Source organism: Miniopterus schreibersii, assembly GCF_964146895.1.
Source record: "Miniopterus schreibersii genome assembly, chromosome: X".
Lineage (NCBI taxonomy): Eukaryota > Metazoa > Chordata > Mammalia > Chiroptera > Miniopteridae > Miniopterus > Miniopterus schreibersii.
The window spans coordinates 29,173,423-29,200,461 of NC_138104.1; the positions used below are offsets into that span (position 1 = coordinate 29,173,423).

General features: G+C 42.3%; 1 protein-coding gene across 3 annotated transcripts; it reads left to right on the forward strand.

The window, feature by feature from the left end:
• The first annotated feature begins 537 nt into the window (after positions 1–537).
• TRMT2B (tRNA methyltransferase 2 homolog B) lies at positions 538–25,135 on the forward strand. 3 transcript variants are annotated; one of them, XM_081125338.1, is made up of 14 exons: positions 538–660; positions 1,072–1,235; positions 5,335–5,575; positions 6,565–6,619; positions 7,886–8,020; positions 8,768–8,867; positions 10,486–10,556; positions 16,503–16,649; positions 18,179–18,273; positions 18,608–18,822; positions 18,981–19,082; positions 19,841–19,960; positions 20,189–20,288; positions 24,285–25,135. In XM_081125338.1, exons 3-14 carry the CDS (start codon positions 5,355–5,357, stop codon positions 24,409–24,411), a joined length of 1,488 nt encoding a protein of 495 aa, XP_080981464.1. In that variant the 5' UTR covers positions 538–660; positions 1,072–1,235; positions 5,335–5,354; the 3' UTR covers positions 24,412–25,135. The 3 variants fall into 3 exon arrangements, with proteins under 3 accessions (XP_080981464.1, XP_080981466.1, XP_080981465.1); XM_081125340.1 differs by lacking the exon at positions 1,072–1,235 and having other exon boundaries at positions 544–660; XM_081125339.1 differs by lacking the exon at positions 538–660 and having other exon boundaries at positions 776–1,235.
• Positions 25,136–27,039: the final 1,904 nt, after the last annotated feature.

Below are 27,039 nucleotides of genomic sequence, written 5' to 3' on the forward strand. Positions count from 1 at the left end.
GGCTGCTTTTTAAAATTTTGAGTTGGGGGGGGCGGGCATCGATTTGTTTTTCCATTTACGAATTCTTCGGTTGCTTTTTTTGTAAGTGCCCTGGCTGGGGATCAAACTCGCAACCGTGGGGTGTCCAGACCAACTGAGCTACCCTGCCAGGGCAGGGCTGCCTTTTATAAAAGATTTCGATTTGAGAAAACCTTCTTCATCTCCCAATCTTCTGACCCATTTCGGACCTGATCCCTGCAAGTCTACCAATAGAAATCTATTCTTTTGGTTGAAAGTGTTAAACCACAAACGCCCAGAAGAAGGTCAGCACTATTAACACAGCGGAGCGAATTCCTCGGTGGTATTCCAGGCTTATCAGGATCCCGATGGGACAACGCTAACGGCAGGCGGTGGGCTGGGTCGCGGGAGGGGGGAGAACTTGCGAGGGAGGCGAGGTGCTTTTGAAGAAGAAGCGCCCCCTGCAGAGTAGGGAGCGCAGCCTCGTCGGGGGGGGGGGGGGGGGGCTGGGAGGAGCCCCGCGCCTGCCCCGCGGGCTGCGCGCGCGTTTGGAGACCCGGTGCCCTGCGCACCAGGAAGTGACTCCAGCGGCCGCGATCCAGGCCCCCCGCAGGTTTTTCGTTTGCCCCCCTCAGTTCTTTAAGAGGCTTTATTGGCACGAAGGTAAGGAGGTTACTGGGAGCACCCGGGAAACCTGATTTAACCCCGCTGTACTGAAAACTGCTGACTGCGCCAAATTGCTCTGGGGGCGGGGAATTGGCTGGCGGGGGTGGGGACTGGGATGAACCCGGCTCCACGCAGCCTCCGCGACGTCGCGTCTAGTTGTGAGTTCCCCTGTGCTCTGACCTCCTTCCCAACCCGTGCACCCCGCCCTTCCAGACCTCCCCGGGCCCCGCATCCTGCCCAAGTGCAGCGGCACCCTTCACTAGTGACCCCTTCCAGCAGACGCGGTGGGCAGAACTTGCGCAAAGCAGAGGGGGCTGCGGGGCGGGTGAGAGGGTCTGGTGGGAAAAGGACAGACCTGACTCCACTTGGGCTACAGTCAAGACCAATCAGTAAACCCACCTGATTTAGCCAGGAACCGTGTCTGGCGCCAGGCCAACTGAAGGAAGGGTGAGCAGAGAGTGTAAGCGGGGCTTTGCCTGCGGGCGAACGTTCTGCTGCAAGAAGATCCTTGGCCCTGTTCAGATCTACCCACCACGTGGTCACTGATTTGAGCTTCTCAGCAATTCAGGCAGGTAAGCCATCCCAACCTTAGAGAGTTAGCCTACCTTCCTATCTAGCAGCTTTGGGCCCTGGGTCCCTTTGAGATCAATTTCTGAGGCAGACACAAAGCAGTTCTCACACACTAAATAATAAAAATAAAAAATCCAAGTATTTGTTTAAAACAGGAAAAACTATAAAAATAGTATTTTCTGTGAAGAAATGCCCCCTCTGACGTGAAACAGAAACATAACTCACTTTGACTAGTATTACTCTGCTGCCTTGAAAAATATATTTCACTAGAGAATTTACTAAATATGATGAAAGGCTCTTTACTGGGAGAGATGGCTGGTTGGCACCCTAAAATAGTGGGATCCTATTTTAGACAACATCTGATAATTTGGAGGAAGAAACCTAAATTGACAAGGGGCCTTCTGCTGGGGTACAGGGCAAGTAGAGCACAGTCTCATGGTGGCAGTCACCAGTGAGAGGACCCACACACCCACAAAAAAGTCTAAACGTAGCTGTCTCCAAATGCCTCAGCACCCCTGTCCCTCCTTTGCCAAGCCCCAAATGGGCCTGGGGCTTCCTGCATCCTTCCCTGCCAGCTGGAGGGACAGGGCCCCTTCCCTGGCCCTTCCTCTGTAGTCTGGGTTTTCTACAGCACCCCCCCCCCAAAAAAAGCATTGTTTTTTTTCTTTGTCTCATACCTTTTCACTCATTTCCTCCCACTGGCTTTTGCTTTTTAAAAATTGTTATAGGTACATTTATCTCACCCTAGGGAAATGTCTATCACAGGTCAGACACTTTTGATAGTATTAGCAGGTGGTCCAGGGCAGGCCTTAAGCCCACCATGCTCCAGCAGGCACTAATGCAGAATGTTAGGAAACGGTTTTTGTGTGTGTTGTTTTTTTAAGTTTCCCACGTAATTGTACTTATCCTCACACCACTAGCATACATTATTACATCTCTAGTTTTGCAGGTTGGACATGTTGAGACAAAAAGAACTCAAGTGACATGCTTCAAATCAGAGTGTAAGGAAGGGCAGCGACGCATGTTGAACACTTTCCGTGTTAAGCACAGCCCTGAGCACTGAGCACTTTATATATATATATATATATATATATATATATATATATATATGAGCTTGTTTAATTCACACCACAACCCTGAAAGGTAGGTGTTATCAGTCCTATTTTTATAGATGGTGACACCGAGATTCATGGTGCTTAAGTAACTTGCACAAAGTCACAGAGCTAGTGAGAAGCAGATCTGGGATTAGAACATGGTTTCAAAGTCCCTGTTCTTTCTTTCTTTTTTAAATCCTCACCCGAGGATATTTCTCCATTGCTTTTCAGAGAGAGTGGAAGGGGGGGAGAGTGAGAGAGGGAGAGAGAGAGAGAGAGAGGGAGGGAAACCGACGTGAGAGAGACACATCGATTGGTTGCCTCCCTCACGTGTCCTGACCTGGGCCAGGGATTGAGGCTGCCATTGAGGTGTGTGCCCTTGGCAGTAATGGAACCCAGGACCCTTCAGTCCGCAGGCTAATCCTCTAACCACTGAGCCAAACCAGCTAGGGCCAAAGTCCATGTTCTTTTTTTTTTTTTTTTTTTTATTGATGTTGCAGAGAGGAAGGGAGAGGGAGAGAGTGAAACATCAATGATGAGAGAGTCATTGATCGGCTGCCTCCTGCACGCCCCCTACTGGAGGTCAAGCCCGCAACCCGGGCATGTTGCGGGCTCGAACCGTGATCTCCTGGATCCTAGGTCTATGCTCAGTCACTGAGCCACACCCGACCGGGCTAAAGTCCATCTTCTTAACAACTTGCCTCTTCCTGGGAGTTGGATGGAGGGTACTATCAATAACACCTGAATCCTGGGCCAGCTTAAATTTATTGTTAGAAATCTGACGTATTCTGCCCCCTAGGTGCTTTCCTATTATGACAGTTACTTTTTTTAGTATTTTGTAAACCTAAAGAAATGGTGTATGGGTGAAATATTACAGCACCCGTGTCAGCATCCTCTAAGTTACCTAGTGATCATGGCATACTAATTTCACAGTAATAGAGGGAGCCATGGAAGAATCTTAGTTGATAAATCTATTACATATATTGGACTTTTAAATAGATATCATTATGAATTAAGGTATGACTTACGTTGGGATGAAGCCCAAGGTAGGGGGCAAGGGCAAAAAGGCAGCTTCACAGCACGTCAGTAAGGTATTTGGTTAAGTCCATTCATGTGTCCTGGATACTCAGAGTTCCACAGCAGTGAATGATCAGGCAGCATAAGGTAAATAGGCAACCACAGGGTCCTGTGTTGGAGGAAGATGGATTCCTTCCTCTTTCCAGAGTGCCCTCCCCCTGCCCTAACACTTTCAGCTTTTCCCTCATTTACTCCCACTATTCCTCCTCCCTGATGCCCTCCTTCGATATTGCCACTGCCACTCAGTCCCATACTGTCTTTAAACATTATGACAGTTATAATGAACACCTACTGAGTTTTGGCTGGGTCCTGGGCACTGTGCTCAGAGCTTTACAAACATTTTGATTTAATCTTCTGCTGAGTCCTTTTTATTAATTACCCCTTATTTAACTCGTACAACCACTATATGAGATAGTTACTATTGTTATTTCCATTTTACAGATGAAAAAAGGAAGGTCAGAGGGAATGATTAACTTGTCAAAGGCCACCTGGCTAGTAAGCGGAGCAGCCAGGGGACTGCCCAGGCACCTAAGATCTCAAACGTCTTTTGTCCCTACTTCCTGCCACTTCCCATTGCCTTATTTCCCTTCCTTCTTTGGCCTCAGACTTATTGAATGTGTCAGTACCTTCCTGAAAGCCATCTCTCTTGGCTTCTAAGCTATACACTCTCCTGAGTCTGAGTCACCAGCATCTCTTGCTCCCCAAATACCGCCTTTCTCCCAGGTTTAGTCATTGGCCGTTTGCTATTCTGTTGAAAGCTCTTTTTTAAAAAATATGACAGCTTGTATTTCTTATAGACACTTGACCAAACCTCTAGCCCTGACTTCTCTCCTGACATGTAGTACTGCTTCTCTACGTGTTAGACACTTCCATTTGGTTGTTTCCCTACCATTTCAAACACATGCTTCAAACATGAATTTGCTTTTTATTAAGCTCCCTATTTTATCTTTATTTCTCTACATAAAGCCTCACTATTGACTTCACAGTAAAGTCTATATTTTATTCGGGCATTAAAGTTCTTCCAGATCTCACTTTGATGTAACTTTTTAGTCTTATTTCCCCTATTCCCTAAGATGAAGATGAATTACTGTTTTAGCCCAATCAGTCTAAGCCACTGTCCTCCAAACACCCGATTCACCTCCCTGCTGTCTCTTAAGACTTGGTGCAAGGCCTACCTGGGATGCCTTTCCTGGGAAGCCTTTCCTGAGCACTTATCAGGAACCAAGGATATTATCATCTTTCCCTGGGTCTGCACTTGATCTCCTCAATTAGATTGTAACCTTTATAACCCTTTCAGTATGTAGTGTGGCACCCTGCCTTGCATATAGTAAGCATTTCGTATTAGTTGATTTGTTGGTTGTTGGGTGGGAGGGTAGAAAATGGAGAGGGACTGGCCATAGAAGTATATTCAGAGAGTTGAACTCTTTCCTGGAAGAGAAAGACTATAGTTTCCTTATCTTTTTAAAAAATTCTTTTAAAATTGATTTTAGAGAGGGAGGGAGAGGGAGAGGGGGGGGAGAGAGAGAGCGAGAGAGAGAAACATCAGTGTGAGAGAGGAACATCGATAGGTTGCCTCCTGTATGCACCCCAGCTGGGGATTGAACTTACAACCTATATATGTGCCCTGACCGAGAATTGAACTGGTAACCTTTTGGTTCATGGGGCGATGCTCAACCAACTGAGCCACACCGGCCAGGGCTCCTCCTTTTTATTTTGGGAGCCTAAGCCAGTGCCTAGCCTTCAGTAGTTCACTTCTGCTCAGTAGGCCTGCTTTTACTGAGTGTTGTTGACTCTATGGCAGGCACTGTGCTAGGTGCTGAGCTTCTGTAAATGTAAATGAATGAAGGGGTTTGGGAGTTGTGCCTCCACTTCCAGCTTCTGTTTGTCCACCTTTCATGCAAGTGAATCTCAGTGTTTCTGTGTTTGGCAGGTATTAAGACAAGAGTCTCAATGCACAACCCGAGATGCATCCTCTCCAGAGTGGGTCTCTTTTCCAAACCAGGATTGCTCCCCTGGTGTTCTAGAAAACCTCCAGGTTGGTCACAACTCTTCTTGGACTCAGCATGTAAGGGAACCTTTACTCATGTAATCGCCAAGAAGTGTCAAAGAGGACAGAAAAGCCAGAAGAAACCAAGCCATCTTGGACCACTAGATGGTTCCTGGCAGGAAAGGTAAGACCCAGGCTGATGTTCTTTCCCCTTAGCAAGTCTGAATCTCTGGGCCTACTGAAATTCTATATTCCTGATGTAACTAATGTGGCATGACAAAGATTCGAAGGGGTGCCTCAGGTAGGATACCCAGAGTGAACTTGACATCCTAGGAATATTGTGGGAAATGCTTTGAGATTGCAGAAAATATTCTCCCTGCCTTGCCCTGGCCAGCATGGCTCAATGCTTGGAGTGTTGGCCTGCACACCAAGGGTTGCGGGTTTAATTCCCGGTCAAGGGCACATACCTGGGTTGCAGGTTCCATCCCCGGCCCTGGTCAGGGTGCATGCGGGAGGCAACCAATCGATGTGACACATTCATGTTTCTCTCTTTCTCTCTTTCTCTCCCCCTCCCTCCTTCCCTTTCACTCTCTCTGATGATCAATGGAAAGAATATCCTCAGGTGAGGATTAACAAAAAAAAATTTTTTTTAAAATTCTCCTTGCCTTTAAGTGTGGTTTTCGCAGAAAGGAGATATTAAACTGGGACCTTGTATCTAAAAAGGTCCAGGCCAGGTGTACTGAAAACTCGAGACCCAGAGAGAGATTAGATGGACTACAAATGAATAGTCCCATTGCAGCCATGCAAACACAGATATACCTTACCTTATGCAACAAATGTATTTTCTAAATCAAATTGCATTTTAAAAGCATTAGGGAGATGGAATAGATAAAGGAACCCAACAGTGAAGCCTTTTGTAATATGACTAATTACCTCCTGATAAATCTGGATTTTTCTTATATTAGGTTTGCCCATCTGTTCTGCTTTGTTAAGTAGACAGCACCAAAATGGGCTCTTCTCCCAGAGTTTATCTCCCCAGGGGCATGCGAGTTAAGTCTTTTGAATAATAAGAAAAATGCCAAAGAAAGTGGTGGCAGGAAGTACTTATGTATAATGTGGTTTCTTAGTACACACTTATATGATGAACTAAGTGCCTGAATTATTTTCTTTGAGGCTGGCCGATGTTGTGACACCACTCTGGAGGCTGAGCTATGAAGAACAGCTCAAGGTTGGTACCCAGCCTGTGTCCACTCCTTTGTTCCATCAGGCGAGTGGTGTCAGACCTGTAAGAAGTTTCACTGGACAGTTCTACCCAGATACCCCAAGGAGTCCTTAAACTGAGTATGCTAACAACTCTGAAATTTTAACCTGAGGCCAATTATGTCTTCCAAACTCTAGAGCCATATATAAATGCCCGTTTCCCTTCTTCCTTGCATTTTTGCTATTCTTACAGTTTTAGCTACATGTGGCTATTGAAATTTAAATACGGTCAATCCTACTATAATAATGCTTGTTTTGAAAATGGGAATCTGTTCCAATGCATTGATGTATTAGGAAGCAATTTGAACATAATACAGATTTCACATTGGCTTAAGAGTGATTTTGTCCCCGAGAAATACCAGATGAAAGAAGGAAACTACACCCAGCTGAACTGAGTTGCATGAGAATCCATGAAATGAACATATGCGCAGACCACAGACATCTGCTGCTCTCTTAGTTCGATGATCGTGCTGTGAGCCACACCCATCCACATCCGCTCTTAGAAATTCCCATCCTATTCACATGGCCTCCTTCCACCACCTCATGATAACCCACAAGTGGAGAGGTACTTCCACAAGCAAACTTCAGGTCTTTGTCGGGGCCAAGTGCCATCCTCATTGTAGTATTTATCCATTTTATTACCATTTCACATGTAAAACCATACTATTCTTTTTGTGAGGTTCCTATCTTTTCTGTGTGTATTACTGATAAATTTTTGGAATATGTGTGCTCAACCCTATTTTCCCCATGAGCCCTGTGATTTCTTTTGTGTGATTTTGCATAGTATGGTGTAGGAACCCTTATTTCGTGGTATAGCAGAGCTGACTGTCTTAAATTGATTAAACTTAAATAAGATTAAGAATTTAGTTCCTCAGTCACATGAGTCACATTGCAAGTGCTCAGTAGCACATGTGGCTAGTGGCTGTCATATTACATAGAACATAATACCAGAATGGAACATTTCTGTTACCACAGCAAGTTCTGTCCAGCACTGACATGAGGCTTGAGTGTTCAGTCTGAAAGTTCAGATAAAATGACAAGCTTACACAAGAGCTCACTCTTGACCTTTCCCCAATACCTTATTAGGTCAGTCGCTTTTCCATCATTCTGGATTTATCTGCTGAGACCATGACCCAAGTATCTGTGGGACAACCTTCTCTCATCCTATTTGTTTTCCACTCTTGGAGGTGATATTGCAAAAGTCTTTTCTTTTATTGCTTATATTCTTTTGCAGGTGAAATTTGAAGCTCAGAAGAAGATTTTACAAAGACTAGAGTCTTACCTCCAGATGTTCAACGGAGTCAAAGTGACAACAGCTGCACCCAAATCGGAGGGGCTCAGTTGTCTTCTCCATCCTATTATACCTTCTGTAAGCCCTCACCTCTTGGTCAGTTGCTGGGGACTAGACCCTCTGCTAAGTGATTAGTATGCATTATTGTTTTGTTTACTGTTCATAGTCACTCTGGGGGGTAGGCACTCTCAGTTTACAGATAAACACCTTGATGCTTAGAGAGATTAAGTAATTCGCCCAAGGATGCACATCTAGAATGTGCCAGAACTGAGATTCACACTCAGGCCTATCTGATGTAAAATCCACTTTCTCAACCACTACACTACTGCCTCCTCGGAAAATACCCAACTTTGGAAACCTAAAGAGGCCTCAGAGAGGCAAAATTTAATTTATGGCAGAGGTTGGCAAACTGTGGCCCTTAGGCCATGTCTGTCTTGCTGCTTGATTTTATAAATAAAGTTTAATTGGAACAGCTGAGCTCCTTGTTTAGGGACTGCCTATGGCTGCTTTCACACTACAACGGCAGAGTTGAGTAGTTGTGATGGGAACCCTGTGGCCTGCAAAGCCTAAAATTATTTACTATCTGGCTCTTTACTGAAAAAAGTTTGCTGACTCCTGCTTTATGGCCAGATTGGAATTCCTTTCTGCTATGAAGTGTCTATGGAGTGTCTTGATCTCAGTCACAGACTTTCACCTATGCCGTACTCTCCAAGCAAGCATCACTTATTTGTCTTTATCCAGAGAACATTCCCTCATTCCCTGTATTGTTGTCCTCCTTGGTTTCATTTGACCTGTTTCCCTTTCCTGCCCTTCTGCCTCCTCTAGCCTGTCATCGATGGCTACCGAAATAAGTCCACCTTCTCTGTGAACCGAGGTCCAGATGGCAATCCGAAGACTGTAGGGTACTATCTGGGAACTTGGAGAGGTCAGTCGATGGTCGTGACTAGTAGAAATAACAAACCAAGGACTGAGAGGAAGGGAATGGTGCAGAGAACAGTGTCAGTGGGAGTGGAGAGGAGGAGGAAACACGGTGGGTGGCCTTAAAGGGCTAAGTCGATTTGGAAGCCTTTGATGCTGAACTTGATCACATGGTTAATTGCGGATACTTTTTTGTGGGTAGTCATTATAACATAGTGACAGGAACCACAACCCTCATCCTTTCTCCCTCTAAAAGGAGAAACCTAGTAAGTGCTTAAAACCTAGTAAGTGCTTAGTAAATGTTCATATTGCTGCTGGTGCTCTTGTCATCATCATCATCATCATCATCATTGTCATCATTTTGTGCTACTTTCTGTACTGGAAGCAGTCTTCTCCTTATTGGAGTTGCCTTTTCTATTTCACATTCCCGTATCCCTGAAAACTAGAGCCTTCTGTGATAAATTTGCCTTAAAAGAATCGATAGGGGAGGTGTTGGTGAAGGAAATGAAAATGGCATATTTCTTTTTTTTTTTTAATATATCTTTATTGATTTCAGAGAGAGGAAAGGAGAGGGAGAGAGAGAGATAGAAACATCAATGATGAGAGAGTCATTGATCGAGCCCGCAACCCGGGCCTGTGCCCCGACCGGGAATCGAACCCCGATCGCCTGGATCCTAGGTCGACGCTCAACCGCTGAGCCACGCCCGGGCGGGTGAAAATGGCATATTTCTAAGACTTAATGCCAGTATCCATTCCCAGATCCCATTCGTGAACTTTCCATTTGCCCATTTTCAAAAAGGCCACTTGAAATACCATCATTTTATATTATATATGTTAAATATCCATTTGCTTAACACTGCAGTTCATTAGGGCAGGCACTTGGGTTTTTCCCCTCTGTGTGCAGAATTAAATAAGTATATGACATTACTGTTATATTATTCAGTAACAGAAAAACAAATCCCATTACCCCTTTGAAATCCAAATAGAAAGTAGATGTTGTCATATTGCTTATCTGTGGCATGAGATAAAATATTGTGTACTAGCTCCATTAAGAATAAGCTTCTTTTGTATTTTATTTTTTAAATTTTATTTTATTTTTTTCATCACCATTTATCCCCGCTCTACCCTCTTCCATTTCTTCTCACCCCCTTCACCCCAAAGAATAAGCTTCTTTTTCTTTTTTTAATCCTCACTTGAGGATATTTTTTCCATTGCTTTTCAGAAAGAGTAGAAGGGAGAGAGAGAGAGAGAGAGAGAAATACTGATGTGAGAGAGGCACTTTGATTGGTTGCCCTCCCACCTGTGTCCCACCCCGACTGGGGCCAGAGATCGAGCCTACAAATGAGGTGCATGCCCTTGGCCAGAATTGAACCCAGGACCATTCAGTCTGCAGGCTGACACTCTAATCACTGAGCCAAACTGGCCAAGGCAGAATAAGCTTCTTAATGGCTAGACCAGGAAACAGATTTTCTCTAAAAAAAAAAAAGGTTTTGAGCTTAAAGTAGGTACTTTGCTTCTCCATCTCTGCTTATGCCTCTTTGAAGGAGGAAATTTGAGTTGCCAGACATTTTCTTTTAAATACTCTTTCCGGTTAAAAAATGTATACATTATTTTTCTTTCCATAGACAGAAACATTGTCTGTGTGCGGTCTAACCATCTGAAAAACATCCCAGAGAAACACAGTCAAGTGGCCGAGGTAATAAGGAACAAGGGCTGGTTGAAGATGACCCGGGGCATTGCAGCCTGGAACAGCAGCTTCCCTGACATTTTAATAATAGAGCTGCTTCAGGGGAGGTGGGGCCCTGTTCTGAAAGCATACCTCTTAATGTGGAGAGAACATTGCTAGTATTTCGTTTCGAGGAGGGCGGAGAGGAGGAGAGAAAATTGCATCCATTACCGCAAATGTCAGACATCCAAGGAATTTTAATAGGAGGGGAGTATTAGGAACTCCAGGTACTGCTGAGGGCAGTGTAGCAAGTGGCAGGTGTCTGGAATATTTGGAAGGCTAGTATTTTCGGCGGAACAGAATTGAGGTCTATCATGAGAGATGTGGGAGTGGTGGTGAGGCGGCGTCTGCATCAGGAGGCTGGCCTCAGACATTTTTCTCTCCTCTTGTTTCATGCACCCACTATTTATTGAGTGCCTACCATGTATCGGGCGCTGTGCTTGGTGCTGGGAATCGAAAGGTGACTCCAATAGACATGGTGCCTGCCCTCATGGACCTTAAATAGGCAAAAGCCTTACTTGCGATGACTGAACAGAACTCCCAGCTAACATTCTTATTACCTGTTAATTCTTACTAGCACCCACCCTCCTAATGGTTCAGGTTACTGACACTTGCGTGGTGCCTTCTGATAGGACACCACGTGACATCCAAGATTTTCCTGCTGGGACACAGCTCCCTTGGTAAGATCATTCTTCAGAAACCTTCCTACACGGCCCATGTCAGCTGCTTCTGTTCTCTTCAGTGACTCTTCTAAACTCTTACCTCTCAAATTTCCTGTCCATCACCTTTTCCCTTGCTTTTGGCAGATGACCATTCCTGGTTCTTCACTGGCAGATTAAGGCCATTAGATGAGAACTCCCTTGGCTGCTCCTCCTACCATCATCCACCACCTTTGCTGAAATCTTATCCCTCCTTCCCTCCTATCAGTGAAAGGCTGTTGGTTCTCTCCCTATCCGATGCTCTCCTTCCTTGAAATACAGTCTCAAAATCATCTCCTTCCTCCTCGGGATCTTGCTCCTTCATTGCATATCCACTTTCTCCTGTTTCTTTACCTCCTTCCCCCACCTCTATCTGCTCCTTTCTTTTAATTCATAAACATGTTAAATATCTCCAGTCTTTTTAAAAAATCTGATCGTTCTTGCTTCTACCCCCAACACTTTGTGGAACTTGATCTTGCCAATGTCATCAGTGACCTCTATTTTGCCAAATCCAGTGGAAACTTTCTGGTCCTAACTTGCTCAACTTTTCTCTGCCATTGGCACTAATTATTCTCACTTCCCTCCTTGAAACTCTTATCTTTGTTTGGTTTCTGTGATACCATTTTCTGATGGTTTTCCTTCTTTCTCACTGGCTACTTCTTAGTTTTGCTCATGGGATCTTTTCCTCTTCTCCTTTCCCACTGTAAGTGTTGGTGTCCCTCAGGGTTCTGTCCTTGGCCCTCTTTTTGAATATGTTCATGAGTGATTGTACTCAGCTATAGCTGATGACTGGAATGACCACCTATAAAGTGACAACTCCTAAACTTATACACTTGACAATGTGAGGAAATTTTGACTCTCTCAAAGTTAACTACTAATAGCCTACTGTTGACCGGAAGCCTTACCAATAACATAAATAGTTGATAGCACATTTTGTATGTTGTATGTATTATATACTGTATTCTTACAATAAAGTAAGCTAGAGAAAAAGTTAGTTTTAAAAATCATAAACTGAGTTTTTTCAAATTGTTGCAAATCTCCCCCAATTTTCTAATATATTTATTGAAGAAAACCTGACTATAAGTGGACCCATGCAGTTCAAACCTGTGTTCAAGGGTCAACTGGATTTGCATTCCGGCTCCCTCTTGAGCTTCAGGAGCTGCATTTCCAAAAGGCTACTAAATGTCCTCACCTAGCTCTCCTGCAGAGCTCTTCAAATCAGCATTGCTTTAGATCGATGTTTCTCAACCTCCACAATATTGGCATTTGGGGTTGGATAATTTTTTTGTTGTGTGGGGCTGTTAGGTGCACTGTAGGATGTTTAGCAGCTTCCCTGCCCTCTACCCACTACATGCCATTAATTGTGACAACCAAAAATGTCTCTAGATGTCTTTTGGAGGGCACAGTCACCTCTGGTTGAGAACCACTGCCCTTAAGCTAAAGCTATCTTCTTCCCTTTCCAGATGTGTTGCTTTTGTTCTCACCTTGTTCAATGGTAGCACCATGTTCTAGAAACGTGTCATCCTAGGCTCCTCTGTTTTAATTCCCCTTCCTCCTCAGCCACATTTAATCAGTTTCCAAGTCCTGTCAGTTTTCCTTTCTAATGATACCTTGATTCCACCCTCTTCTCTTTATTTCCGCCACCATCATCATCACCACCACTCTACTCCAAGCTACCATCCTGTCTCACTTCCAAACTGGCTCCACTGATTCCAGCCCCTTGCCTCAGTGTATTCACGCTGCACCCAGGGCCATCCTTAAAATGCAGATGAGACCATACCATTCTCTTTCTTAAAATTCTGAAGCAGTTGCCCAATAGTTTTTAAAATAGACTTTAAATTCCTTACATTTTCCCATAAGGATCTTTGTGATAAGGCCCCTAGCCTCATCTTCTGCCACATCCTCACATGCTTTCCTCTTTCCATTTGTCTTGAACTAGAGTTATCCTACCAGCCTATCTTACTCCTGCCTAAGGCTGTCCTCTTTCTAGAATGCCCTCAGTTTTCTCTACCTGGCTTCTACTTATGCTTTAAGATTCATTTCAAAGCATCAGAAACTGTAGAAAATCTTATCTAATGCCTCAGTCTGATTAGGGATTCCCCTCTTCTGCACTCCTGTATCTCGTTGCATATCTGCTGTTGTAGCACTTGTTACACCGTATTGCATTGTTGTGCATTGGTGCTTCCTACACTGGATGTGGAGGTAGCAGCTATGTATTATTTAACTTTGTAGCCTAGCATTTAACACAGATTCAAACACATAATTGGTGTTTATCAAGTGTTTGGTGAATGACTCCCTCTTCGCAATATTTACCCAAGTTTCTAGCCCTTCCAACTTCTGTTGGGCAAATTTCTACCCCCCACATCCGTCCAGACAGATTCCTCTTCCCTGCAATATTTGCTCTGGACCTAAGATCCAACCCAGTAGATACTCAAATACAGGCCAGATGCTTATTGTAATAACAATAGTATCAGATAGGCAGGCAGACAGCACTCGCTGAGCTATTCTCAGTTTGTTTATACCTTTGTTTCCCTTTCCCTATTACTGGTAGTATCATCTCATTCCATTAAGATGATAGAATAACCCTCATCTGCCCCAATTTGAGGTTTAAATATCATCTCGAGGCTTAACTCAAAATGTGAATTTTACGGGAGCTGTCAGCCAGAGCATCAAGACCTAAAAAGGAAGTCTTAAATATTATCAGAGAAATACAAGTACATAGTTTTATGTCAAATAATACTAATAGATTAGTAAGGGAAAATGGTGCTCCTTTGCCCCGCCCCTCCTTACTCTTGAGTCTTGCTCCCGATAAACAGTAGCAATTATTGTAGCTATTTCTTCTGGTGTTCCATATTTCTAAATAGTACATTGTCATTATTCTGACATATTCTGATTTATCAAATTTACATATTATTTGTTGACTTCCAGTTATGGCATATAAGAATCTCTCTTATTTTGTCTCTTCTCCCAAACTACCTGTCTTAGATCTTTATAGCACAGTTTTTGGTTAAATTACTATTTAGTGCTTATATTGTTATGACTATGTAGATATTCACTCCTGAGCTAAGTAGGTATACTATGATTTTATTTTTCTTTATTGTACAAAATTTTCTTTCATTTTATATCATGGAAAATTACAAACATATTAAAATAGAGAATGGTATAACAGACCAAATATACCCATTACTGGCTTCAACAAACTTATCAATGTGTCCAATCTTATTTAATCTATACTCTCATCCACTTTCCACCGTTAAATTAGTTTGAGGCAAATAAAATGTAAATATGTACTTGAGTGTGAGTTCTAAAAGAAAGGACTTAATTTTAAAATCTAACTCCATTATATTATTACACCTAGAAATAAATGTTTATCCCATAATATCATCAAGCATCCAGTGAATGTTCAAATTTTGTGCTGATTTATCTCATAAATCGTTTGTTTTTTTAGTTGGTTCAAATCAGTAGTCAGAGTAGACAGATTGTGTTTAATTAACATGTCTCTTCAGTCTCTTTCAATTTATAAGTACCCCCTCCCTCTTAATTTATTTTCTGTCTTTGTAATTTACTTTTTGAAGAAACTGGTTTGTTTTCCTGTGGAGATTCTCACATTCTGTATTTTGCTGATTGAATCCCCATGATGTCACTTACCATTCTCCCTGTGTCCCCTATGTTTCCTATAAACTGGTAGATCTGGAGTGTTTTTAAAAATTTTATTTTTATTGTGTAAGTTTCAGGTGTACAATGTGTTGATTTGCCATGTTTATATGTTGCAATATGATTACAGGTCCCTTCACTATTGATACTTAGGCATTTCCATACAAGAATAGGAGTCTCAGTTTCCATTTTATAAATGATGCTGAGGCCTGAGCTTATACCACGGAGAAGCTGTATTTTATATTTACTTACCCAATATCTTCCAGGACTGACTCAGTTTTTCAGTTTCCCATCCTTTCAGGACCTCTTGCTTTTGAATCTTGCTTCCAAAAAACATTCTTTGCCCACCAGCCAGTGAACAACAATTGAACCAGTTTTATTTTAAATCAGCAACTTCACAATTTGAAAAATATGTTCAGTATAGTCAGGCATATCTTATATTGCATTTATGTGAAATTATAGTAAAAGTAATCATAGGTAGCCTTAATTGATTTTACCCTCTAAGGCAGCACTGTTTTTGTTATAACTCCCTCTTCTATGCATAATTTTGGGATTGTTTGAAAATACAGTGGACCTAGAATACATGTTTTACAAAAACAAAAGGACCTAGTAAATCAGACAGTGTGTCCTGCTGTGGCAGCAACAAGCTTGTGTTGGACTACATCAGGATTGCATTTGACTTCTTTTCACCAGAAGGAAATGAAGGAGCTGACTAAACTATGCTCTAGTTGGCACTTGATTATATGTAGAAATATAGAAATGATGGGTTTGTATCAGGAAGTTATAGGTAGGAATAGAATCACAGCAGCTGAGTAGTATATTAGGAATTGCTGCCAGGAGAAGTTCACAGAAATGGAAGATTATTGTATTCCATACTATATATAGAATAACCTGAGATTGTACATACAAATAAAAACCCTTTCCTGTTCATTCATGCTTGCTTTCAATAATAATTATTGAGCAACTATTATGTGCCAGACTAAGGATACAACTCTTAAGGCTTTGTGCAGCTTACTGTTTGGAATACAATGGATTGTGTCCCTCTGTAAGGTGAAAGGGCAGGGATCATGTTTCTTATATCGTTGTGTTAGTTTGCTATGGTTTCCATAACAAAATACCACGGGCTAGGTGGCTTAAACAACAGAAATTTATTTTCTCACAGTTCGAAAGGCAATGTCCAAGATCAAGGTGTTGGCAAATTGGTTTCTTCTGTTGCCTCTCTCCTTGGTTTGTAGATTGCCATCTTCTCACTGTTTTTTCACATGATCTTTGCTTTGTGTATCCATCCTGTTTTATCTTTGCGTATCCAAATTTCTTTTTCTTAATGAAGATACCGATCATATTAGATTAGCGCCCACCCTAATGACCTCATTTAACTTAATCATCTCTTTAAAGACCTTGTCTCCAAACACAGTCACATTCTGAGGTACTTGGGGTTAGGCCTTTAATATATGAATTTTTTTTGGGGGGGGGTACAATACAGTCCATAACAATCATCCAGCATGAATAATAAGCTATGGAACATGTTAGTTTTGCCTGTGTAATAATACTGTTTTCTTCCTAGTACTACGAAGTATTCCTTCGACAGTCCCCAATGGAGCCCTGCCTTCTGTTTCATGAAGGTGGACACTGGCGTGAGCTCATAGTCCGCACCAATAGCCAAGGGCACACAATGGCCATCATTACTTTCCATCCCCAGGAATTAAGGCAGGTGAGACTCACAGGAGCAGCTTCCGTAGCAAACCCTGCTATTACTATGCTGCAGTTGGTTTTTGGAAGTTTCGGGGTACTTTTTAACCATGCTGATGGCGTAATCAAACCACAGAGACTGAGGCCAGACTAATTACCAAGTTAATTATCATGGGAGGACCCCTAAGTATTTTTGTAAGAACTTTGCCAATGGAAGTTATTAGATGCTCTACTAAATCCAAAAAACAATTCAATAGAGACTAGAATATAGTCAGAATTTCATAACCCAAATAATACGTTACACTTGTAATGCACCTGGAGCTTTAAAGCATTAACATGTTAAAACATTCCTCTACTTGTGTGATCACCTTAACCAAGAAGTATTGTCGTCCTCATTTCACAGATGGGGTAATGGAGGCATAGAAGTACCCAAGGTTAAAGGGCCAGGAAATAACCAATCTAGGGCTGGACCCAAGTCATTGATTCCTGGCCTTTTAACTCTATAGCTCCAACATAGTTTATTGTGATACATCCTTGTGTCAAGTTAATGGCTAGGCTCTCTATAGTGATGTAGGCATTTTATTTTATTTATTTTTAAAATATATACTGATTTCAGAGAGAGGAAGGGAGAGGGAGAGAGAGATAGAAAAATCAGTGGTGGGAGAGTCATTGATCCGCTGCCTCCTGCACGCCCCCTACTGGGCATGTGCCGCCTGCAGCCCAGGCATGTGCCCTGACCAGGAATCGAATCGATCTCCTGCATCCCAGGTCGACGCTCAACTGCTGGGCCACACCTGGCCGGGCATGATATAGGAATTTTAAAAAGTTCTGAATTCAAAGAAGGGATGTAGTTATAATGCTCATTCTCTTCCTAGCACTTTCCTTTCTCCTAGCACTCATGTCCTCTGAGGTGGTGGTTGGGTGAATGGTTGAGATATTTGAAGCGGAGAAGTGTGAAGGGAATTGAAAAGTTATTGCTTCTTCATGATGGGACAGAAGCTTAGTTTAGCTCCTGTTTACAAGAATAACTCACATTTTCTTTCCTTTTTAAATAGGTTTGTTTGATTTTAGAGAGGAAGGGAAAGGGGGGAGAGAGAGAGATAGAAACAGCAATGAGAGAGAAACATTGATCGGCTGCTTCCTGCACCCCCCACTGGGGTTTGAGCCCACAACCTGGGCATGTGCCCTGACCAGGAATGGAACTGGTGATTCTCGGTTCACGGGTCGATGCTCAACCACTGAGCCACACCAGCTGGCCTAAGTCATATTTTCTTTAGAGAACTATTAAAAGGGCTCAGACTAGAGAAAATGTGTGTCTATATTATAGGATTTGTCAAAAGCCAATAAGGAAAGCGATGCTTCTACTGAGATGTGAAAATAACTTACTTTTTGTTCTATAGAACATTGCTTTATGTTAAGTGTTATTTATAATAGAATTTGAGAAATGTACCCTCATGTGTGACTACTGCAGGGCTGATGACTGTGGAGCTAGGAGAGAAAACTTGTCAGAAATGAGTCTTTGCTTGATTCCTGATTTTGTGGTGTGGGCAGGAGGAGCTCTGTGTTCAGAAGGAGACTGTAAAGGAGTTTTTCATCAAAGGGCCAGGAGCAGTCTGTGACTTGACATCACTTTACTTCCAGGAAAGGTAAGCCTGGGACAGCCAAACAGCAAGCACAGAGACAGGTGGCTTGCCGTAGTCTGGGTTGGGGATTGCAGAGGCTGGGCTGCTGGTTATGGAGGATCTGGGCTAAGTGGCCCTCGTACCCCACCCAAGTCTAGGAACCCAGACCAGACTGTAGATGATAGAGTGTCTGCATGTACCTCCATCCTTTGAGAGGGGAACTCCCACAGAGCAATCAGGGCCATGCCCTGGAGGCCGTATCTCCTAGATGAGATGCTGGGGCCTCCCCCTCCAACCAACCACTAGAGATAGAATGGTCTGCCATTCCAAGATGCTTTCTTCTTTTATTCTTTTCCAGCACCAGGACCCGTTGCAGCCATGAACAATCCCCCTACCAGCTCCTGTTTGGGGAACCCCACATCTTTGAAGAGCTCTTGGGCTTGAAGATCCGCATCTCTCCAGATGCCTTTTTCCAGATTAACACTGCTGGTGCAGAGATGCTGTATCGGACCGTGGGGAAGCTGAGTGGAGTGAACTCTAACACCATCCTCCTTGACATCTGCTGTGGAACTGGCAAGTGGCAGCCCAGGGCCGAATCTACATGCTGCTTAGCTCCTAAACTCCATTCACCCAGTACCTAGGGGCCCTGCAGTGGTGGTAGTGGTGCAGGCATAATCTCATTGGTTTAAAATCCTAAAATCCCCTCCTTTTATTCTCTCTTATTTCCCCAGGTGTGATCGGCCTCTCTCTGGCTCAGTATACCTCCCAGGTCCTTGGGATTGAGTTGGTGGAGCAGGCGGTAGAGGATGCCAGGTGGACTGCAGCCTTCAATGGTACACTGTTTACAGTCTGGGGAGAAGTGAAGAGCTGCAGTTGTTTCTATGCTATGAAAAGGGTTGTGTGGGAAAGGGCGTCTACTGCATCCACGACCTGTAAGGAGGAAGGGAGGGTGTTCTGGAGTGGTCAGAGTTGGGTCCTGATGGTTTTCCGAAAGAGATCCCAATATCTGATCTTTTTTTTTCTACCCCAAAAAAAGAGCCTGAGGGAGGAAATAAGCCTAAGTGATAGCAAGGGAACTTGGCAAAACTTTGGATAATATAGAAGAGCCTCTTGACATTAGACTCATGAGGTATCAGAGTGTAATACAATAGGTTTCAAATTATTTTTAGTAACAGAACCTTTTCTTCTAAAATGTTCTGCCAAACTGCGATATAGAAAACAGATCTCTTTGTCCCCCCACCTTACCACATAACTCCAGAGGTTCTCTGTGAAAACCTTCAATAACAGAGCACTTGAGTAAAAGTCAAGGTTCTCTTAGTATAGGTACTTGTGTGCTGTGTGAGTCACGAAGTTGTATAACACTGCCTAGCCCCTCAAGCTGAAAGGCCTACTGAGATATTACAAAGGAAAGCCTGTTGGATAAATGAAGCAGGTCCAAAAGCATTTCTTTCGTTGTTCCTCAGAGGTATGCTAGATCTAAAGGAAGATGGCAGAGCCCTGGCTCCTGTACATTTCTACAAAGTCGAAGCTCCCTGCACCCCACTGGTGGGCATGAGTTTTCATTTATGTCATGTGGGCCTCTCTTCTGCAGGCATCACCAACTGTGAATTCCACGCTGGTCGAGCAGAGAAGATTTTGCCACAGCTGCTAAAGTCAAAAGAAGATGAGCAGTTCATTGTTGCTGTGGTGAACCCAGCCCGGGCGGGACTGCGTAAGGATGAATAGCTTTCCTGCTACAGAACTAGTTGGGTGTTCCCATCATGTCCCCAAGCTTTAGCCCCATCCCCACACCATGCTCAGGGCACCCCCATTGGACTGGCTCTGAACCCTTTTTCTCCCCTATGCCTCACCAATCCTAAGTTATGGCCAGTTGAGAGTTTGTGATAACCCAGATCATGATAGTTTAATTATATCAGTAGCAATGTCTTTCTGCCTTCAGATTACCGGGTGGTTCAAGCCATTCGAAACTGCAGGGCCATCCGAACACTAGTATTTATTTCCTGCAAGCCCCATGGTGAAACCACAAGGAACATCATTGAGTGAGTCTTGACGTCTTTTTTAAGTTATTTTTTTTCCTGATGATCAAAGTAATTCATGCTTATTGTGCACATTTTCAAAAATGCAGAAAAGTGTAAAGAAATGGAAAAAAGTCATTATACTGCCACCAAGAGTCAATTACAGGGCCCTGGTCTTGGGTGAGGCAAGAAAAGCAACTCTGGGTGTAAAATTTAAAGGGTGCCCAAAATCTCAGTAATCAAGATACATTTTAATGCAATATTTTCAGAAATCAAAATTAGTACAAAAATTTATGGTAAACAAAATATTAAGATTGTTTAGAAAGGCGACATTCACTCCTGTACTTGCTAAACCTTGCCTCATTCACTTTACCCTAATCCTGGCCCTGGTTCCAATAATACTTTATTGACAAAAGTAGGCAGCCAGCCTGCACACCATAGCTTTCTAATTGGATTTTCCGAAATACTGCATCAAAATATTATGTGTCTTGATTGCTGGCATTTTGGGTTTTTTGCCATCCTCTTATATTTTGCAGCCAAAGTGAATACCTCTTGCTTCATCTCAGTTCTGGCCCTGGTCAACTATTTTGATTTTTGAAATGTTTTCTTCTGGTAATATCTCTCTCTCTCTCTCTCTTTCTCTCTCTCTCTCTCTCTCCTCCCTATTTTTCTTTTTATATAAGTAATGCAATTTATTTTTAAAATTCCAGCCACATGGGTGGGTATAAAGTACAGATGATATGACTGGCTGAAACAAGTGAGATTTAAAAGTAAATGAATTGAAGGGATTAAGCAAAAACAAACAAACCAACAAAAAAAACAAACATCATAGACACAGACTACAGCAGGGTGATTACCAGAGGGAAGGGGGTGGGGGAGGCAGGAGAGGGTAAAGGGGAATAAATGGTGACGGAAGGAGACTTGACTTGGGGTGGTGGACGCACAGTACAATATACAGATGATGTGTTATAGAATTGTACCCCTGAAACCTATATAATCTTATTAACCAGTGTCACCCCAATAAATTCAATAAAAATAATTTAAAACTAAAGATAAAAGTAAGTGAATTGAGCTTTGAAGTTAATGAGCTAGAAAAAGAACAATAAGCCTAAAGGAAACTGAAGGAAGAAATCAATAATGTTAAAAAAAACCCCAGAAATTAATGAACTACAAAACAAAAGCCTGTAGACTCAACAAATAAACAAGAAGATGTTATTGGAAGAAGAAACTAAAATACGCAGACACACATACACACACCCCCCTAATCAAGAATATAAAGGACTAAAACAAAAATACATTCTTAAATGAGAAGATGAGTATAACCACAAATATGAAGACATTTTAAAGCAGTATGGAGTTTCCTCAAAAGATTAAAAATTGACCTGCCATTTGACCCAGTGATCCCACTTCTAGGAATATATCCTAAGGAACCCCAAACACCAATCACAAAAAACTTATGCACCCCTATGTTCATAGCAGCGCAATTTACAATAGCCAAGATCTGGAAACAGCCCAAGTGCCCATCAGTAGATGAGTGGATAAAAAAGCTGTGGCACATTCACACCATGTAAATATGCGGCTGTGAAGGGGAAGGATCTTTTACCCTTTGGCACAGCATGGAGGGAACTAGAGGGTATTATGCTAAGTGAAATGAGCCAGGCAGAGAAGGACAAGTACCAAATGAACTCACTTATATGTGGAATATAATAAACAAAATAAACTGATGAACAAAGTGGATCGAGAGACATAGAAGCTTGGAACAAACTGAGGGATCTCAGAGGGAAGGCGGGGAGGGGGGTGTGGGTGGGGAGAGATTAACCAGGGAACTTGTATGTTTATGGGCATGGCCCATGGACACGGACATTGGTGTGGGGAGGGCCTGGGGGTGGGATGGATGTGGGCGGAGGGGATCAGTGGGGTTAAAAGGGGGACATCTGTAATGGTCTCAACAATAAAGATAAACATTAAAAAATAAAAATAAATTAAAAAAATAAAAATGATAAGGAATACTTTGTACAACTCCCTTGCAATACATTTGAAAACTTAGATGGGCGATTTTCTGGGAAAATGCAATGGCTAATACTAATTCCAGAAGATATAGTAAACCTAAATAGACCAGTAACCATGGAAACAAAATTGGGAAAGTTATGAAAGAGTTTCTTCTACCCAAAGTGATAGCATGAGGCCCATTTGTGTTCAGAGCCTTATTTGCTTATCTACTGCACATTTACTCTTCCATTTGTACTTTATTATACTGTTAAATTTAAAAATATATATATGATAAAGGTGGCACCTCAAATCAATGGTGAAAAGATGGACTTTTCAGTACATGATGATGGACAGCTGGGTAGCCATGGTGAAGAAAAAAGTTGGATTTTTATCTCATACCGTGTACCAGGATATATTATAAAGGAGTCAGAGATTTAACTGTAAAAAGGGAAAACCATAAATGTAGCCTGGGACATCATAGAATTTCTTTATAATCTTGGAGTACAGAAGCCTTTTCTAACTGAAAATTCAGAAGCCATATAATAAAATGTTAAATTTGGCTATGTACGGAGTAACTTCTCCCTTCATTTTACCATGCAAAGAAATGAATTCAAAATGGATCATAGAACTAAATGTAAGAGCTAAAATGTAGGAGTGAATCATTGTGACCTTGGGTTAGACAAAGCTTTCTTAGATATGACATCAAAAACCCAAACAACAACAACAAATAAACAAAAACCAATAAGTTTTGTGTGTGTCTGTAATTGGACATCATCAAAGTTTCAAAAAACTTTTGTGTTGCAAACCCTTTCATAGTTCATAAACACATTCATAATATTTTCTTTTCATATCTCTGTTCATTTTTCTTTTGGGCTGTTCTTTTTCTTATCGATTTCCAGGAGTTTGTTACAAATTAAGGCAAAACGGCTTTGTCTGTGATGTAAACTGCAAATGTATTTCCAGCATGTATGTTGTCTCCTGTCTTTGGTTTGGTGCCTTTTATCATGCAAGTTATTGATTTTTTAAACTGTTTTACTGAGATATAATTCACATACCATATGGATCATCCATTTATATAGTTTATTGGTTTTTAGTATATCTATGGAGTTGTGCATCTGTCACAACAATTGTGGAACATTTTCATTAAGCCAAGAAAATATCATGTACCCTATTTTTCCCCAAACCTCCCATCCTCACCCTACGCAACCACAAATCTACTTTCTGTCTCTACTGATTTGCCTACTCTGAACATTTCCTATCAGTGGAATCATACAATATGTGGTCTTTTGTGTCTGGCTTCTGGATACCAGTCCCTTATCAGATAAATAATTTGCAAATATTGTTTCTCATTCTGGGGGTTCTCTGTTCATTTTCTTGACGGTGTCCTTTGAAGTCCAGAGTATTTAATCTTGAGTATGTCCTGACTATTTTATTATTTTGTGCCTCATGATTTTGGTTCCAAGGTATGTTACTAAGTGGAAATAGCCAGGAGTGCAAAAAATGTTTATATAATAGTAAGCTATCTTTTTAAAAAAATATGTTTTTATCGATTTCAGAGAGAGAGGAAGGGAGAGGAAGAGAGAGACAGAAACCTCAATGATAAGTCATTGATCGGCTGCCTCCTGCACGCCCCCTGCTGGGGATCGAGCCTGAAACTCAGGCATGTGCCCTGACCGGGAATCGAACCTTAACCTCCTGGATTTGTACCTATTGTGTACAAATCATACAGAAAAGTATATGACCTAGGCCTCTTGCTCCATTCACCATTGACCCCTATTCTGTGTCACACACTGGGAACACAGAGGTGAATAATAAGCAGTTTTTGCCTCATTTTTAACCTCAAAAAGATTCTACTTCATTGACGAAGATGGTTAAAAAAGCAGGTAGCTACATTAAATATGATAAATGCTGTTATAGAAAGAAACACAGGGGGCTGTGGGAACACAGAGGCAGGGCTTAAAATGTAAGAAATTGTGTTCCCGGAAGCTCTCCTTGGTTAGTAGGAACTGATGTTATGATCTTGTTCTACAGGCTGTGCTGTCCCCCAAACTCTGCTAAGAAGCTTCTTGGTGAGCCTTTCATCCTGAGACAAGCCGTGCCTGTGGATCTGTTCCCCCACACCCCACACTGTGAGCTGGTGTTCCTCTTTACTCGATAAGCAGCCTCCTGTCAGATGGCAGGCTCTTCATTAAGGCCGAGGTTTCATTAACTTTTAGGTTTGGCATACGGTTACATTGCAGACCCTGAGAGTGTTACTGGGGAAGCCGGTCTTTGGATAGCAAGCCTTCCTACACGAGCCAGATTTATAGCCTTAGTTTTCAGGTTCCCTTGCTCTCGTGTGTGTTTGCTGTGACCTCGGATCCTTGGCCCTGGATATGGATGGTTCCTTCCTTTTATTGTCAGCCTGTCTCCTCTGTCTGACTCTGCCTGTGGTGTGATAACTGAGCTTTTCTTAGCGGCTGGTAATAATTTCACACTGCCTCAGGTCTCTGTATTTGCCCCAAGATTTTATTAGATATGTTATGTGTTCATGAGGTAGCCAAGAATCAGAACTAGAAACAAGCCTAGCTTTTTTTTAAAAAGCAGAGTAAGCTATAAAGTGATTGCAGGGTGACTACATGAACTCAGCAGAGCTTCATTCCTTTGGGTTTTCTAGGCTTCTAGAATACCCTTTAACAGTGTGGTTACTCCTGGGAGCAATAGCACCAATTAGTTCTTACCTGTAGAGGGAGAACTGGTATTAGAAGAGACCCCATGGGAAAGGAGATCTTCAGAGAAGGGACTGACTACCTACAATTGTGCTGTGTAGTATGGAGGCAGAAAGCTCCAGAACTCCCTAACGATCCAGTACATACTATAATAAACTGGATATTGAAACTGACATTCTCTTGTGCATGATTTCTATATTCAGCTCTGGGCTTGTTCTTGGATACTTGCCCAACAATTTAGATTTTGTTTTTTGCAATTTTTAACAGCCTCAGGATGTGTAACTTAGCAAACATTGTCTGATTTACAAAATGATATCGGGCCAATTAGTATTTTCAATTCTTCTCAATCCTAAATACTTCTAGAGAAGCCTCCTCAGAAAAAACAACAACCATGGCTATTAAAGCTAATTTATAAATATCTATTTACAAATAGAAAAAAATAATCTAAAATGATAAGAAGTGTTGATATATGGTAGCTGTATAAGCTTTATTTCGATTTTCCTATATCTCATTTTATGTAATGGGGTTATGTCATTTTATAACTTAAAATAATTAAATGTAAAGCGACTTCTATTTTCTTCCCCTTTATTCCCTATATCTGCAAATGGAAATCCCATCTATTAGTTATCTAAGTTGGACCCAGAGTTATCTTTCTCGTTTCTGTGCCCAACTGCCTACAAGGTAGATTCCACCTGGATATATTCTAGATATTCCAAACTCATCATGTCGAATGTTTCACATCTTTCCCTCAATCTGTTCTTGTTCCTACACTCCAAATTTGGATGAATATACCAATCTACTCAGTCACTCAAGCCAGAAGCCTGGGAGTTCTGAGACCTTCTTTTCCTCTACCCCCTGCCAACATCCAGGGTATCACTGAGTCTCCATCCCTGCAGGTTACCCTCATCTCTCACCAGATTATTACTGACAGGGCCATCTTCCCAACTGCTGCTGCTGTCTCCACTCTTGCTCCCATTCATTTCACTCTCTACAGCCAGAGTGAGTTTCTAAAATGCCCATCTCATTGTATTTCTCCAATGCTTAAAATCCATGTCATTGACTTTTTTTTTTTTTTAAATCATCACCCGAGGATATTTTTCCATTGCTTTTCAGAGAGAGTGGAGGGGGGGGGAGAGAGAGAGAGAAAGAAAAAGAAACATCGATGTGAGAGAGACACATTGATTTTTTGCCTCCCGCATAGACCCTGACTGGGTTCAGAGATTGAGCCTGCAATTGAGGTATGTGCCCTTGGCTGGAATGGAACCCAGGACCCTTCAGACGCTCTAACTACTAAGCCAGACTGGCTAGGGCCGTCATTGACCTTTTTTTTTTTTTTTAATATATCTTTATTGATTTCAGAGAGAGGAAAGGAGAGGGGAGGGAGAGAGAGAGAGACAGAAACATCAATGATGAGAGAGTCATTGATTGGCTGCCTCCTGCACGCCCCCTGCTGGGGATGGAGCCCGCAACCCGGGCATGTGCCCTGACCGGGAATCGAACCTTGATCTGGATCCTAGGTCAATGCTCAACTGCTGAGCCACACCAGCCGGGCAAAGTCTCCTCACTTTTTAAAATGGCACTGACTTTTAGAGACCAGTTCTGCTCCATACGAGGAATCTGTCTGATTGTAGTGTGACCAATCATCCTGGTTTGCCTGTGACACTCCTGGTTTTAGTCCTGATTCTGCATCCCAGGACACCCTTCAGTCCTGGGCAAACTAGGATGGTTTGCTTCCTTATAGTGGTGTTTAGCTCCTTCCAGTCCTCGGATTTTCTGTAAACTGGAAGTTCTTGGGCGTAGAGGCTTGATTAGATTCAGATTAAACCATTTTTGACAAGAATGCCTCATAAGTAAATGCTATGTACTTTATGTCACATCACATCCGGAGACACAGAGTATCAGTTGTCCACTCTTAGAAAGGTGATGGTTAAAGTGATGGCCCTCAGAACGCTCCATGTAATTTTCTCTTTATAATTAACAAGAAATCTGTGGAGTGGTACTTTTGTACCATGTAAATGTCCTGTTCCTCAATAACCTATCACCTAAAGATTTTAGCATCCATCCATTATTGTTTCCTG

Excerpts from the sequence above, each read along its gene's own strand:
- TRMT2B (XM_081125338.1), top strand. The coding sequence starts at position 5,355 with ATGCACAACCCGAGATGCATCCTCTCCAGAGTGGGTCTCTTTTCCAAA. Across the intron at positions 6,620-7,885 it reads GCTATGAAGAACAGCTCAAG|GTGAAATTTGAAGCTCAGAA; the intron begins GTTGGTACCCAG and ends ATTCTTTTGCAG. Across the intron at positions 18,823-18,980 it reads TGACATCTGCTGTGGAACTG|GTGTGATCGGCCTCTCTCTG; the intron begins GCAAGTGGCAGC and ends TTATTTCCCCAG.